This window comes from Triturus cristatus, chromosome 3_2 (genome assembly GCF_964204655.1).
Source record: "Triturus cristatus chromosome 3_2, aTriCri1.1, whole genome shotgun sequence".
In the NCBI taxonomy this organism is placed as follows: domain Eukaryota; kingdom Metazoa; phylum Chordata; class Amphibia; order Caudata; family Salamandridae; genus Triturus; species Triturus cristatus.
The window spans coordinates 743,228,583-743,245,034 of NC_140584.1; the positions used below are offsets into that span (position 1 = coordinate 743,228,583).

At 46.8% G+C, this 16,452-nt stretch overlaps 1 protein-coding gene across 2 annotated transcripts in view; it reads left to right on the forward strand.

Annotated features, from left to right (window-relative positions):
• The window catches only part of INPP1 (inositol polyphosphate-1-phosphatase), a 134,856-nt gene that overhangs the window by 44,791 nt on the left and 73,613 nt on the right, over positions 1-16,452 (forward strand). For both annotated transcript variants that reach the window (XM_085648809.1, XM_085648808.1), the window contains one exon: positions 4,285-4,503. In XM_085648809.1, coding sequence (XP_085504935.1) covers positions 4,300-4,503 — 204 coding nt within the window. In that variant the 5' untranslated portion in view covers positions 4,285-4,299. The remainder of the gene's footprint in view (positions 1-4,284; positions 4,504-16,452) is intronic.

A 16,452-nucleotide genomic window follows, 5' to 3' on the forward strand; every position in this document is an offset into this window, starting at 1 on the left:
CTGCATCCATCTGTTATTCTTCATACTGTGCTCTCTAGCCTGTCTTGTCCTTAATAGGGCTTTCTTTAATCTGGTAGAAAAAGATATCTGGATTGTGGGCTGAGTGATACAAGGCCATCAGGTCTACTGAGGGAAACTAAGCAGTCCTCTTGATTCTAAGGGAATGCAACACAGCTGGTCTGCTGTAGCTCCTAAATCCTGATCTGCATATGCTTCAAAATAGCTTCTTGTCAGGCTAAGGGCTAACACCCACTCAAACAAGCATTGGCATAGCCAATAGGTCTCGCCTTTGGGACCTTATAAGTATTTAGTTATGCAGCACAATATCCTTGGTGCAACAATATCAACTGTTGCATGGCTAAACACTTATAAGGTCTCAAAGGCGAGACCTATTGGCTATGCCAATGCTTGTTACTTTTGCAGGCATGTATTCCATGTTTATATGCCGGTAGTTATCTTTTTACACTCTAATCTCTGTTGCAACCTAAACATATCACTGGATTGCAGCTAAAGCTGCTGGTCCAAACTCTCACATAACAATATAACTGACACAACTTATGTTATGGGTGAAATTAATGTTCCTGTGGATCCAGAAACAAAATCAGGAAGTATACGTGGTGGGGCTTTTTTTTATGGGTCTCACAACAGGACGTTCTGTGTCTGCCATGTTGGGAGGTGCATTAGTTACATGTTGTATTTATATAGGGGAAATCTGTACCAGGGAAGACTGAAGGCTCATGTGAGAATGGGACGAGGAAGACTGGCTAGGAAGGTACTGAGTATTATCAAGCACTGCTTTTACCGCACTACACTTAGGAGAAAATCTGTGCTGGTGTGTTAGGTGGTGTGCTCTTTTACCGCCCTGTGATTGGCTTCCTCGTGGAGTTACTGCTCTCACCACGCTCTCTGACAGCATCTTACCTCTGGGAGTGGTACTTTAAGCAGATTTTCCAAGCGCCTCTATACATATTTGCTCCTCTCTTGATGGAGAACAATAATCCAGAAACATGTGCAGAATGCACACCACTAGCAGCGCCGATATTGACAAGCGTTTTCGTACTTGTGTGCCTAAACTAAAGTGTTATCACGCACTGCACTTATCATACCGCATCTGGGAGAAAATTTGTGGTGCAAAGACTGTCAATTGTTCTCAAAGCAAGCTGACCTTCCCACAGTGCCTTTTTTTTAATAAACAGCCAACCTCTGGACACATATACTCAGTGCCTCACCCAACACCTGCCAAACACTATGTTGTAATCTGTGAAATCACTAAAACAATTTATAAACAAAAAGCTGTGGATGGACCCAGAGTGCACAGCCAAAGTCAATATCCTGTTCTTCTCTGTCTCTTTTTGATTGTTTCTGTCTGGGTAGGAGACTGATGCTTGAATGCCAGTGAAGGCAAGGCCTAATTAAAAAGAGACAAGATGAGATGTTTTGGAGGTATGGTAACCTCGTAAGCTGACAGCAATGCTCACCTACAAGAAGGTTAGGTTGAAACTGAAATGTAAAATGCGCCTGATGCTCCAGACAGTGCGTTGTCGGCAGGCCGTTGGAATTTAAAACAGACGAGGGCAGCGCAGATCAGGTGTGCCCACCCTCTCTGGTAGAAAGGATGCTGGACAAAGTTGCTGAGTAAACAAACTGTACTTGCCAAGCACCTCTCGCCAAGAACAGTTTATGGGAGTTCAGCTGTTTACGACCGTTTTGTTGCGCACTGGGAGGGCCGTGGAGCGATTTATTTGTCACCCTCCTACATGACCTCCCAGGAGACTCAAGACACCAGACCCCAGTGTGTCTTGTTTGTTCATTCCTAAGCGGACTGAAGCACAGCTCGGTGTGCTGCTGTGCTCCCAGCTAGCCCCATTCCCCGGTTTCCATAACATGACTCCTTACACTAGAAAGGATCCCTACCTTTCATGCAGCACACACCTCCAAACCTTACAGAAGTCTCATCACCAATAACAAATGCTTTACACCCTGAAAAAATCTAATTTAACACAGCAGCCAAGACCTCACATCCGAATGGGGTGTTTGTTCTCACTTGGCATTGGATAAGCCTGTATACGTTTACTACCATGGCCCCCATCCCCTCCCATCCCATAAGTCACGAGTGTCTTAGGACACAATGCTGCCGGTTCCTCCACACACAAGCCTGCCTCCCACCCCCCACGCAAGCTCGATTCCCAAGTTCAGCGCTCCTCGTTTTCCACGTGAGCCCTGCCCCCACCCCCTGCTATCTTTGAAGCGATGTCAGGAAATTTTAACAGACTTGATCCCACGGCATCCTGGGAAGTAGTAAAAAAAGCAAAGACAAGCGGACCATGCAAGACGACAAGCTTAAACAACTGGAGCATGTTTGGGAAGTGAGCACACATGGCGCTTTACGCAGGCAGTCTTAAAGAACAAGGTGCTCGTAGAGTACCCCTAAAAAAATAGGAATACCGGGGATGCCTTTCTGTAAAGGTTGTGACTCCAACATTCAATTCCTTTCACAAGTGGCGGAAACAGAAGCTAGCAAAACCAAAGGGGATGATGGGAGTGTTGAACATTGCAAGCACTTACCCCCAGTCAACCGATCTGGGTTTAATCCATCATCATTCTTTAGCTCACTCCGCCACCCCAGTTCAGACATGACCATATGCAAATCAGTCTGACCCTCTGCCTCATGGGAACAGTCCAGCCCGAACTGCCAAGCCATGTCTTCCCTGGACCGGAAACAAGCATCCTGGGACCGGTTTCTGGCTAATCAGCCAGGCTAGCTTGAATCCAGTGGAAAAGTGAGCAAGGGACCCACGTCTGGGCATGCCCTGCCAACTTAGGGCGAACAAAGCAAAACCAAAGGGGATGATGGACGGAGTGTTGAACATTGCAAGCACTCACCCCCAGTAAACTGATCTGGGTTTAATCCATCATCATTCTTTAGCTCACTCCGCCACCCCAGTTCAGACACGACCATATGCAAATCAGTCTGACCCTGTGCCTCATGGGAACAGTCCAGCCCGAACTGCCAAGCCATGTCTTCCCTGGACCGGAAACAAGCATCCTTGGACCGGTTTCTGGCTAATCAGCCAGGCTTGCTTGAATCCAGTGGCAAAGTGAGCAAGGGACCCACGTCTGGGCATACCCTGCCAACTTAGGGCGAACAAAGCAAAACCAAAGGGGATGATGGACAGAGTGTTGAACATTGCAAGCACTCACCCCCAGTCAACTGATCTGGGTTTAATGCATCATCATTCTTTAGCTCACTCCACCACCCCAGTTCAGACATGACCATATGCAAATCAGTCTGACCCTGTGCCTCATGGGAAATAGAAGCTAGACAACGTATGCAGGGGGGTCTTTGCTCGGCTACCTGCGCTGCTTGAATCCCTACAGAGCCTACTCTTTCTTTACAGAATACTCGAGCGTTGCTCAGACTACAGTTGCTTCACCTTCAAAACTTGGCAAGTATTAAGCTCTGTTCAGCGTATACAATAAAGCGAGTACAAAACAAATGTACAACAGAACAGACCGACCACCCACATGCGTCACTTCCGGCTTTACTAGACAACAACGCATTGGCTGGGTGCTCGTAACACGCCTACTTTACTTCTGGTTAGACAGTTCTCGCCTCGTGCTCAAAGATGAGGAGGCAGTAGGGGGAGGGGAGAGAGGAGGGGGCCTGCGCCTGTTTCCCTTGCGGGAACGAGCAGTAGCCATCTGTCAAAGCTCTCTCCCGCAAGGGAATCACCAAATGTGCACGCGTTGCCATTGAAAGCAATGCAACGCTTGCACGTTTTTTAGGCCAAAACTGAATCGATTACAAGAGATCTTTTTCCTATGTAGCTCATGCGCACTGTGTAGGCGAGACCTAAAAAAGCACAGGGGACTAACCAATATCTCTACATCCTGCACTTTAGCCATTTCTATGCACAGATGCTACAATTACCCAATTTTTGGAATTCTGTTTATCCATTTGGAGAGGATGGAAGGTTGAGTCTGCCTTATTAGTATCCTCCTAGCTGAGCAAAAAGTATTTTAAGGGTTAATTTAGACTTGTTGTGAATATTCTTTTGCAGTATACCTAAATTGAATTATTATTGAAGTGTTATTCGTTGGTGTTTTCATTCACCCTTTGCAAACCCACATATTACACCAAGCAACTATGGACGACGACTGTTGTAGAAAAATGTAGGATATACACTGCTGGCTAATAAGATCATATGCTGCTTTCCACTGATTGTTTTTAAACATATAAACATATCGGGATTAAGGTCTTTTTCATTGTCTTTTTAACTACAGATTAAATAACACAAAATGTCTGCGGTGCTCCGTGAGCTCGTGCGCTCCGCTGAAAAAGCAGCATGTATCGCTCGTGCTGTGCGACTGGAGGAATCGCTTTTCCAGCTTTTAATAGAAGAAAAAAAGGAAGGAGAGAAGAACAAGAAGTTTGTGACTGATTTCAAAACACTAACAGATGTGCTAGTTCAAGAAGTTATCAAACATGACATAGGAAAGAAGGTAAGGCATGCATTGAAATGAGGTATAAAGTAATGTTTTCTTTATGTTGACTCCCTCCTAATATTTAGGCTTCCACCATACCTGCATCCGCACCAGCGTATGTGATAAAGTCTTGTTGAGGTGTAATTAAATTGTCTGCCTTATAATAATGCTCTTTACTGTGAGAAGTTGGCCTGGTATATGCTGTCCACTAGTTATAGTGGGCACCCTGTACCAGTCCCCTTATTGGTTATAGGTTAAAGACAACCTTTATTGAAAGCTATCCTAGTGGTAGCTGGAGAGCAGCCTTCAGGCTAAGTCTTGAAGGACTGTAAAGCATCTTGTTTTACCAGTCTATAATCTCTTGAATGGCTAAATGAAAGACAATCACACCAGGTATATATATAAAATATATGTATTTATTTCTAGACATACCCTCCTAGCCTCTTTATGAGGCAAGAGGTAAAGACACATAGGTTACACTTCAAATATGACAGTAAAATAGCCATATACTAAAATAGTGGTATAAGAACCACAACTTAACTAGACTCAAGGCCTAGAGCCTGTAGAATCGCTGGGACCCCAAGGAACCACCCAAGGTAGTGACACAGGAGACCCACGGGGGCCGTGTGCAGTATGAGAACACAGCCGCAAGCTCCCATTAGCTTCTATGGGGAAAGTCGCGGTTAGATTTTTAAAGATTAGGGACACTTAGAAATGAGTCAGGACCAAATCCTTTGGGACTTAGGAAGTTCTAGGGTCAACACCCACGGGAGCACCGGAGTACTCGTGCCCTATGGACCATACCTAAGGCTCAGACGGAACTGTAGCAAATTGGAGGACTTCAACGCACAGGCCGCTGAACTCACAAACCACCTAACAAGACGGGAATACCCCATCGGGTCTGTAAAATCTGCATGCAAAAGGGCACGCAACACCAACAGGGAGACACTCCTAAAAACCAATGAAAAAAACACCACCGATCAAATGACGTGCGTTACCACCTACACTCCTGAATCAAATATGATCAAAAATATCATAAAAAAACACTGGAAGATCCTGGATACAGGCGACTGCCCGGTACCTCCACCCAGATTCGCATTCAAGACCACAAACAATCTAAAGAATCTTCTAATAAGAACCAAACCAAGGAGAGAATCCCCTACTACCAATCGACTTTGGAACTTACCACCGGTCACGGGCCACTACCCTTGTGTATAGTGTGCCCGCTTACAAAAGCCAGCAAATCAATCACCTTGTCAGATAACCTAACCTGGGTACAAAGGACACATACTAATTGTAACACTCGCAATTGTGTTTATCTGATAAAATGCTCATGCCAACTCTTATATGTGGGCATGACAACTCACCCCGTAAAGATCAGAATCTCTGAGCACCACAGTAGCATCAGGTGCAGGAGGGATAACACAAAGATGTGTACGCATTTCATAGAAACCAATCACACTGCCAACGATATCAGCTGGTCCATTCTTGAAGCATACCCCACAATCAGCAAAGATGCCCTTTTCAGAAGGGAACAAAAATTGATTTTTAAAATTTCCAGCAATACCAACGGCTTGAAGGATGACATCCCTTGGGTGGTTGTTAACAATACATAATGAACCCCCTACACATCCAAAAACCTAGTTTAATACTGCCCTTTGCTTAAATTAATGCACCATCCAAATACAATATACTTGTGGTGTTGTACATTTTTAACATAGCGCACTCTGCTCCTTCAATTGTATGGGCAGTATGTCTTTCTTTACATCCAACCAGGTATGAATACATAGCGCTAACTGATATGCGCGCATTCAATCAGCTGTACGTACATCTCAAAACCGAGGGCACTTCTAGGATTGCACCCAACCATGAATCTACTAAGCAATACCGATACATTCACTTCCATGGGTAATTGCTCCCGCGTACTTTGTCCGCCAGTAACTCTTAGTTGCCAATAAAGTTACTATTGAGGTTGATTTCACTCCCAAGATGGCCGACAACTATGCCGGTCTAGTCGTCAACCCGTCATTTCCTTACGTAATTTCATTTTCCCGGCGGCATTGCCCACTACGGGAGCCTGAGTCAGGGTAGGAGCATCGCTAGTTGGGCGCCCCCCTCTACGTGAGTACCATGTACCTGAACCGCCCAAGTAATCTACTACCGGTAAGATTGCATATCAACACTCCCCGTTGAACCTGCGAATTTGGGTGTTTGTTTATTTATTTTACAGGGTGAGCAACGAATCACTCACAAGGCAACCTCGTCTACCCACGACCCCACCAGTGGGGGTGAGTAGCCATTTTACATGCTACTAATGAGCACTTTCCCTGATATAAAGGATTGAGGGACAGCATGCGCAAATAACGAGCATGAGCTCCCCTTTCATGCAGGGTTCTCGCACCACATGTCGTAGCTCTCTGTTAGCGGATCAGAATGGATAGACACGTCTCTTTGTGGGCTTAAGTAAGGTTTTATTTTCTTTGTATAGATCTCTTTATTGATGCCAGATTGTACTTTTGGTATAAAGGGAAAAAGAAAAAAACAGAGGAGTTTCATGGATTCTCAGACTCTCTTCTCTTCTGGCGGCGTCTTCTAAATGTCCCGGTCTTCTTCTCTCCTTTTCACCTTACTCCACGGCGTGGGAATGGCTCGTGTGAAGGAAAAGAGAGAAGCAGGTCAGTGCTGGGTTGTTGTATGTACTCTGGGAAGGGGGAAGTGAGGGAGCACCTTCCAGCGAGTGATGAGTATTAAGGACGGGGTAGTGCAAGTGAGGGCCCAGTTCTATAAACGTGCCCTAGGCGTCCGGCCTCTCCCGCCTCCCTACCCAGCCCAGGAACCTATTGCATACCTGGGTTATCCACGCTCCTCCGGGAGCGTGGCGGGATGAAGCGTGTTCCGGGCCTTCCCTGGGCTCTCCCGACGTCTTCAAGTTCCCGGCGTTTTCTTCGCTGGTTGGTATTCGTGTTCCTCTTTCCTCGGTTCGCGACCGCTTTCTTTTTCTTGGTGTTCTTCACCCTCCTCTTGTGCGTCGGTGAAAAGACACACCTCCTTCCGGGGTTCATCCTCTCTTCTTGGTGCAGTGGCTGTTACGTCATACTAGGGGGTGGGTCCGGCTTCTGTTGTCTTCCAGGTAAAGGTGCAGTACCCAGAGCCCATGGGGCTCTCGTCTTCTTCGTAGGTTGTTCGCCACTCGTCCTGCTGATAAGGAAAGAAAGGCAACCACCAGTCTATTGTCTTCGGTGACACCTCCCCTGGACCCTCAGCCCTGTGACACTCTCCAATCGGGCTCACATGCAATTTGTTCTACCTTCTGAAGCGCGTTCACTGGTCGCAATTTCGACTGTTGTGCATGTTTACGATCCTTACTCCTATGGCGATTTAGCCTTCACGTTTAGAGTTACTATTGTTACACACAACCACGATCTCTGAGGTTCTACTGTTGTTTTTGTTTTTATTACTCTCCTTTCACCAGTTTGCCCACGGGCATTACACCTCATGGACCTACTGATCTCACATGAGCACCATGACACCATTGAGGATATTGTTGTCTCCCGAACCATGTGAGATGAATTGCTTCAATTAGTTGTGATTTCCTCTCTTTTATTTTACTTTATTGCAGCTCTCTTCCTTCCAGGTTCTTCACATTCCCTAGATCTTCAATTTAAAACGCTGGTGATATAAATATTTTTTACGGCACCGGTCTTGTAGTAGTGTTAGAGTTTTGGAACACATACTCTTTAGACATCGGTCCTGAAGAATTGCCGAGTGACCCGTTAGGGGCAACAGGCAAGAAACATGTCGACCACGCACACATACTAAACCCTGTGGATCATTACATCATTACATATCCATACAGGGCCCACACATTTTAATTAGGGTAGCACACCCCGTGGATAAAATTAATTCCCTCAGGGCAGTGCTAAACCTATTTTAAATCACCCTTCACACTTACTCACTACACAGATCACTCACCCTCATGCACCAAACAGCTTTCTCTTAAAAGATCTCCGGCAAAGAGCCCCTTCGCGGGAGCCCGTCGGGCATTGCAGCGCCGCCCCGACAAGGAGCACAGCCCAATGATGAAGCATGACACCTTGCTAGGTGTGTGAGGGCATTCAATGAGAGACTTGCTTCCCCCACCCCCTCTGAGGAACTGCACATTCAGTGACACAGGGGACCCACGGGGGCCCTGTGCAGTGTGAGAACACAGCCGCGAGCTCCCGTTAGCTTCTATGGGGAAAGTCGCGGTTAGATTTTTAAAGATTAGGGACACTTGGAAACGAGTCGGGACCAAGCCCTTTGGGACTTAGGAAGTTCTAGGGTCAACACCCACGGGAGAACCGGAGTACTCGTGTTACCTCACCCAAGGGAGCCGGGTGCATAGGTGTCAAATGGTGTCAGGTCGTGTCGTTGATTTCAATCAGAGCTGGCAAAGAAGTGCTGCTGCTGGGAAGATGCGAAGTGTCCAAAGAGATCCAAGCCTGGATCGAAGTCGAGAAGAACCTGAAAGCAGAAGGTACAGAGTCTAGGTCACTTGCCAGTGAGCAGGAGGACGATAGGCGGATGCCCTCTGATTTCGGGTAATTTCAGGTGAAGAAGGGGAAGCTTGACTCTTCAGCCAAGAGGACCAGGAGGTGTCGAGGATGACCAGGAGCTGGATTCGAGCTGTCCCACGAAGGATGTCGAGTGCTGCAGCATCGGTGCCCGGATTGGACACAACAAGCCTTGGCAACAGCAACCCACGCAGAAAGGAGAAAGATGCTTCAGTGCAGACCAGCAAGGTCTGAGGGACTCACCACTTGGTTGGGAGTCGGGGCACGTCTGGAGCAACCAGGGAAGCCCAAGGAAAATCAAAGTTACCCCCGCAGGAACCCACCAGTCGATGGACCAGGGATCGCGAAGGGACCTCGAGAGGAAACACAAAATGTCAGCTCACGGGTCACTCAGGGTGACTAAGCCGACAATCTTCGTGGATTCTCTGCTCGAGGTGGGGGCTATAAGTAACCCCAAGCACGACTTCAAGAGATGTCGAGAAGTCAATGCACTTGCAAAAGTGCACGGTGACCAGGAGTTCCGGTTCCACACTACTCACGAGGGCTGCGGGTCTCAGCTTTGCTGGGGACTCAGGTCGGCCTCTGAGATGTCTGGAAATACTATTCCTGGGAGATTTCGTCAGTCCTCTAGTCGTTAGTAGAGCGTCAAAGTTCCAGGATTCAGCTTCAGAGTTTCATCCAGGTCTATTTAAAGTTCTGGTTACAGAGGTTCCTTACTTATACCTAAGGAAGGGGTTGGACTAACTCTGGGGACCCACCTATGAGAAGGTTTGGAAAGAGGGGTGGCTACACCCATTTCCTTTGTCCAGTTTCGCGCCAGAGCAGGGCCTGGAAGCCCCTGAACCGGTTTGAGTTGGACTATGCACAGGGACACCAAATGTGCCCCCAGTGCAGGACTTCAAAGCACTCTGAGAGTGCTCCCACCCAGGCCCAATACACATAAGCCTGTCTGGGAGGTGGTTACACCTCCCTGTGACAGCAAACCTATTGTCCAGGCCTCCCCTGCCGGTGTTTCGGTCAGCAGCAGGAGGCCTGACCCGTGTCTGTGGCTGCAGCATCCATTTTGTGATGCCAGGGATCTGTTAGATTTCTACCGGGTATACCAGTACTGCCATGTCTCTCCCTCTAGAAGGGTGGGATCATATCCTCACATCAGGAATTGATGTGGGGGTATAATTCCAAGGTGTTTGACACCAAACACGACATGTTTCTGTGCAGCCAGTCCAAAGTTAGCATTAACCGTTTTAGATATAATGCACTTAAAAGTATATCGTCAGGCTGCACCTCTGACAACCACAGAGAAGAGATTCCGAAGTCTGCAGAGGGGCTCAGCTCATGCCTGGGCACCCTCTCACATATAACCATGCACCCTGCCTTCAGGATTGATAAGGCCTGCCATAGGGGTGACTAATAGGTTACTATGTGCAGTGATAGGTGAGGTATAGTGAACCTATACCTCAGTAAGGGGTGCATGCACCACCTTACCCAGGCTGCAGTAGCTGACCTGTGGTGTCAACTTGAAGGGCTTTCCAGGGGTGGCTCAATACATGCTTCAGCCCCTGGTAGGCCTCTTGGGTACCTATGCCCTTGGTACATAGTATACCATATACTAGGGACTCACAAGGGTACCCCAGAATCCAATCTGGAGTGTTCCTAAAGTACATGCAATAAATTTAGAGAGGAAGCAGCTAGGCTGGAGCCCTGAATAGCAGGGTCCCAGTCGAAAAACAGTGAAGCACCAGCAAAAAGTGGGGGTAAACATGTGAAGCAGACCCTACTCTCCTACATTTACTTCCACCTTAACTAAGGAGGTGTGAAGCTAGATGTGAGTAGAAGGTAAGTTGTCAATTGAAGTAGGATTCATGCAAGACCTTTGGAGCAAAGGAGCAGTGCGTTTCAAGTACTACCTGGTCCTGATGAAAGATTGTGTTTGTTACTGAGGCACCAAGGGCCGGAAACTCTCTTTCCATGCCTCAGATTTAAAGACTATCAAGAATATTACATTCTATGAAAGCAGCTTAATTTTGTGGGAGAGCTTCAATTTGGAAAGTATGTAAAACATGAGTTTTCAGACCAGATTCAATCCTCTAGTGTAAAGGACTGGACTCAAAAAAATTGTCTCTAGATTTCATGATGATTGACAATGAAAACAGTGACTCATTGCAGTAGCTTGGTGCCACTGTACATTTTAGTACACATGTGAAAGGTGTCAGTGGGTCTTTAAGTGTGCCCCATTTAGTAGTAAACATTCCACAAGGGTAGAAAATCTCCTTCGCAATGTTGGTGGTTCTTGATTGAAGTTGAGGGGCAAGAGTGAGGTTGATAAGCGAGGAAGCAAAACCACCCTGATTCAGGGTTGCGAAAGAGCCCAGGGTGTCTCTCTCTTTTTTTTTTTAAAACAAGTTTTTATTGATTTTAGCAAGGAGCAACATATTACATGCTTTAGACATCATGCATGGATACAGAATCTGAATAAACAGTCTAACATACAACATTTTCTAGCACACTTGGAATGGTGTCCTTCACATGAAAAAAAGAAATTGGTACAGACAATATCTTGTAACTGTGCGTTAGGTTGTAAAAAAAATTCAAAGGTCATTGACTGTTGCAGTGCGTCCTTATTACTATTGAGCCCTAATTCAAACCCCCCTCATCTCCACCACGCCCCTCCAAAGAGTTAACTTACTGGGCAGCAACACTCACAATTGTTTATACAGAAAGCCTAGGGCAAATTCTTCCTATCTTAAGAGTTTAATATCCACTCTATGCACACTTCGAGTTAATATGTGGGGTTGCTACAAGAGGAGCGGGGCTCCACCCAAACCCTGTCCACTTCAGTGACCTATACTACCTCGCCAGTCTGCCCCTCAATACATATTTTGTGTGGTGTGATTAATTGTTTTGATGGTACTACAGGCGCATTGGTTGTATTCTCTTGCTGTTCATCCCAGTCCCGGGCTTTCAATGCCTCCATTAATACATCCCAGGACATGGCAATGGGTATTTTACGTAGGCCTTGTTTTTCTTCCCTATGTATCGCCCCGCTTTCGGCCAGGCCCCAGTGTTCTACTTCCGCCTTCCAAGTAGCGAGCGCTGGTGGTCTTACTGATTTCCAATGTGTGGTTATGAGACGCTTTGCACATGTATAAGTGCCAGGTCTGCGAATTGCGCCTGTACCTTATATCCCTTGTGGTGTGGGTAAAGCCCCAGTAGACAGCTCTTTGCTATGTTCCATGTTTGCCCGCTCACCAATTCCTCCAGTGCTCGTGCTATTTGCGTCCAATATGAGGACAGTGCAGGACAGGCCCACATCATATGGATGAAGTCGGCAGCTGCCTCTATACATCGGGGACAATTCGCTGCCACTGTGGGGAACATCTTGTGCAGGTTTGGCGGTGTTAGGTATGCCTGTTGCGTGATCATATATTGAATGAATGTAAAGTGTGAATTGCGTGAAACTGCTTTGGGGTAGGCAAGAAGGGATTTCCATGCTTTATATGTTAGGGCCTCTCCCAAATCTATATGTCACTTCATCCGCAGCGGGCGAGGGTAAATTTCCCCTTATGCTTATGTAGAGCCATTTTGTTAAGTGTCTATCTATTCCCATCAAGTGTAGCATATGTATTAGTTCATGCGTTGGAGGTTCCAGACCCTCCGGGGCCCAGTTCCTCCTGACGTATCGGGTTATGCTGGCATGCAGTAGGAATAGCGTGTTGAACAGTCCCTGAACATGAATAAAGTCCGCATGAGACAGTAGGGTGCCGTCCTTAAATAATGCTCCGACGGTGGTCACTCCCTCTCTCTCTCCCATGCAGCCAACTGGTGCCGTGATGTGACTCCTACTGGGGTAGGGAGTCCCAGTAATGGGATATTAGGTGCATAGGGTATCATTGGCACAGTGTATTTTAGCACTTGTTGCCAGTAATGTAGTGCTACTTGAAGTAATGATGCTGATGTGCGCCCAGTGTGTAATAAGGAGTGCTGAGCCCCTCGTGCACTCTAGGTGTGCATGCAATCTCATGTAGGTTACGCCCCACCAACCAGCACGAAAGCCATTGCAGTTGGCTTGCTATGCAGTAAGCCCTAAAGTCAGGGGCTCCCATTGCCCCGGAACTGGTAGGTAGCTGAAGCTTAAATAAGGTTAAACCTGTGCCTACCTGTGCCCCATACTAGTTCCACAAGGATAGAATCTAATAGTTTGAAGACCCTCAGATGGATTACTATTGGGAGAGTAGTAAAGTAATATAGCACCTGTGGCAGCAAAAACATTTTGGCTATCGCCAATCGGCTGGCTACTGAGTGCGGGAGTGTGATCCAGAATGCTGTCGGAGACCGCAGCAAAGCAATCGTGCTCTGCACGCTCCTATCCAGTGTGTCTCTTTGAGTTTTGCAAATCTGCACCCCCCCGGTACTTAAACATGTTTTGGGCAACTTCAAGTTCTTCCCCTCCGAATTTGACTGTGCTGAAAAGGGGAAGGCAAGGGATTTATCAAAGTTGATGGCCAAGCTGGCCAGCGCACAAAATGAAGTGAATATTGGCGTGATAGAGTGGAACCCAAAGTTCATATGTTTAACATTTAGTATAATATTGTCTGCATATAGGGATATTTCATTGGTCACAGGTCCAATTGGTATGCCCCTTTCCGCAGCTGTCATGCACAGTCTTTGCGCTAAAGGCTCTAATGCCAGCACAAAGAGCATGGGTGAAAGTGGGCATCCCTGTCTAGTACCCCTATGAATCGTGTAGGAATTAGAAGTATGTGCGCCTGTTCGTGCCCGAGCTGTCGGGGCAGTGTCCAGCAGCTTAACCTATCTCAGGTCTTCCGCGGGAATTCCAAATATTTCCAGGGCAGCCAGCATATAGTCCCAGCTCATGGTGTCAAACGCTTGACGGAAATCCAATGAGAGACAGCCTGCATGTGGAAAACGCTCCGGGATAGCCCACATCACTTGGTATAGTCTGCGTACATTGTGGGCAGTGCTCCTACCAGTAATAAACCCACATTGATCTGTGTGTATTAGCTAAGCGAGATGTGGGAGCAGACGGCCTGCTAGTACCCTGCTTAGTATCTTATATTCTGTGTTTAAGAGTGATAGGGGCCTATATGCTGTTACATCTGAGAGATGTCTGCCAGGCTTTGGTAAGGAGGTTACAAGGGCTTGGATCGTGGTTGTGGGCAAGGCACCCTTTTCCAGCACCACTTTATATAGTTTTTCTAGTTGGGGCACTAACTCTTTTGTGTATGCTACGTAAAATTCTACAGGGATGCCGTCTAATCCCGGGGTATTATTGCGCAGGAGATCCCTAATCGCCTCCTGAATTTCTGCCGCTGTGATTGGTAATTTCAGTGCTTCGTGGTCATACGCAGTTAGAGTAGGGTGCTGCGCAGCCTGGAGAAAGTAGTGCATCGCGTGGGGAGGCGCAGTTTGGGGGGCCTTATACAAGTACTCATAATATTCACGGAATGCATCGTTTATTTCCACCTGGGTTGTCGCTGTGGTACGCGGCGGGAACGAATATTCGTTATTGGGGTAGCTGGAGGTGGGTCCCTGAGTATCCGTGCTAGCAGTGTGCCTGCTTTATCCACCTCTCTGTGTATGGGCGTGGTAGTCTATCACCCGCTGTCTTTCTAGCAGCTCAGCATATCTTATGCCCACCTTCTGTAGCTTCTCAGCCCCTGTTGGGATGCTACAGCATCTTTCTCTAGGGCTCCAAGCTGGGATTCCACTTCAGCGAGGTAGCAGGTAATCGTGTGCCTCGCTCCTACTATAGCGCCAGTCGTTGTTCCCCTCACCACAACTTTGAACGCTTCCCATTCTATTATGGGTGTAGAGGCAGTATCGGCATTCTTGGAAAAGTATTTGCCAATTGCGCTGGCCAGATGTGCATGGAAGGCGCCCTTTACAAGCAATTGGGGGCTAAATCTCCATGTCGGGACTGGTGCGGGTATCTGCCCCCATGTAAGAGTGATTTCAAGAAGGCTATGATCCGACAGTGTTTTGCCCAAATATGTTGTGTCTGCTATTTGCAACAGTAGGGTGGGGGAGCATAGAATGCGGTCTATCTGTGTGAGCAGTGTATGTACTGGGGAATAGAAAGAGTATTCGCGCGCTCTTTCATTTTTACTATGCCATTCGTCTACTGGTGCCCATCCTTGCATCCAAGCCTCCAACGCTTTGGCCTGCCATATTGCTGCCACTCCAGGGAGCGGGGGTGTTACCTATCCAGCTGCGTGTTTAAAACTGCGTTGTAATCCCCACCCAACATCCACAGGTAATTGGCCCATTCCGCTAGCACTGTACTAACTTTTATTAAGAAGGCTTCTTGTCCCGTGTTTGGGGTATAAGTGCTACCCAATACCACAGGCATACCATCCAGTTTTCCTCTCACCAGCGCATATCTGCCATCCCCATCTATGTGTTGATATGTATCTCAAAGAGAATCCCCACCCTATTCCACACAGCTGCACCCCTCGCAAACGCCGAATAGGTAGTGTGGTATAATTGCCCTCTCCATTTTTTCCAGAGTTTACAGGCCTCAGCGGCATTTAGATGTGTTTCTTGCAGGAACACTATCTGGGTGTATGCCTGCCTGCCTAATTGTGCCTGAATACGTTGCCGCTTGTGGATAGAGCCCATGCGCCTCACATTACAGGTTGTAAAATTATATGTGGATGGCGCCGTCATTTATGCTGTGTATGTGTGTCAGCGATGCTCCTTTCTACTTCTCGTCCTTCCTCAGCTAGGGTGGTATCTTGTGTGAGAGTGTGCCTTTCATAACTCTCGCTAACATTTATCATAACAATCCCAATACAATGGTCCAACCTTGAACGTGTGTTCGACCAAACATATGCCATTAGTGGCAGCATATTAACACAGTACAAACAATTGCCGGGGGGGGGGAGTAAACCAGCCGCGGTCATCCTCACTCCTCGGCAGCTATATGTTAGTGCTCTAGGGGGATCCGAGCAAAATATGGAGTGAAGAGGGGGGGGAGGGAAGTGCCCCCCCCACCTCCCATTCTCACCACAAAATGTCTGTTTATCTTTGAGTTAAAGAAAGTTTATTGAAAATAAGTAATAGATACATCAATAATACAATCTAGCATATAGAAGTAATATCAATAGAAAATACACTATATATACTAAGGGGAGAGAAAAAGAAGAGAGGGGAGAAGAGGGGGGGGAAGGAGAGAAAAGGAAAAAATATAAATAATTCCTATAACAATACCATAGAGCAATATTATACACCAAATATAACAGGTACATTGTAATGAACTCACTACCACAAATTCACTTATATATTGAGAGTATATATAAAATAGAACAACATTTAAATTACCTTAATAAAATTAAACTTAATTTAACTTAATTTAAGGAGGCTTGGAAACTTCTTCTATGGCAGGAACATGAGA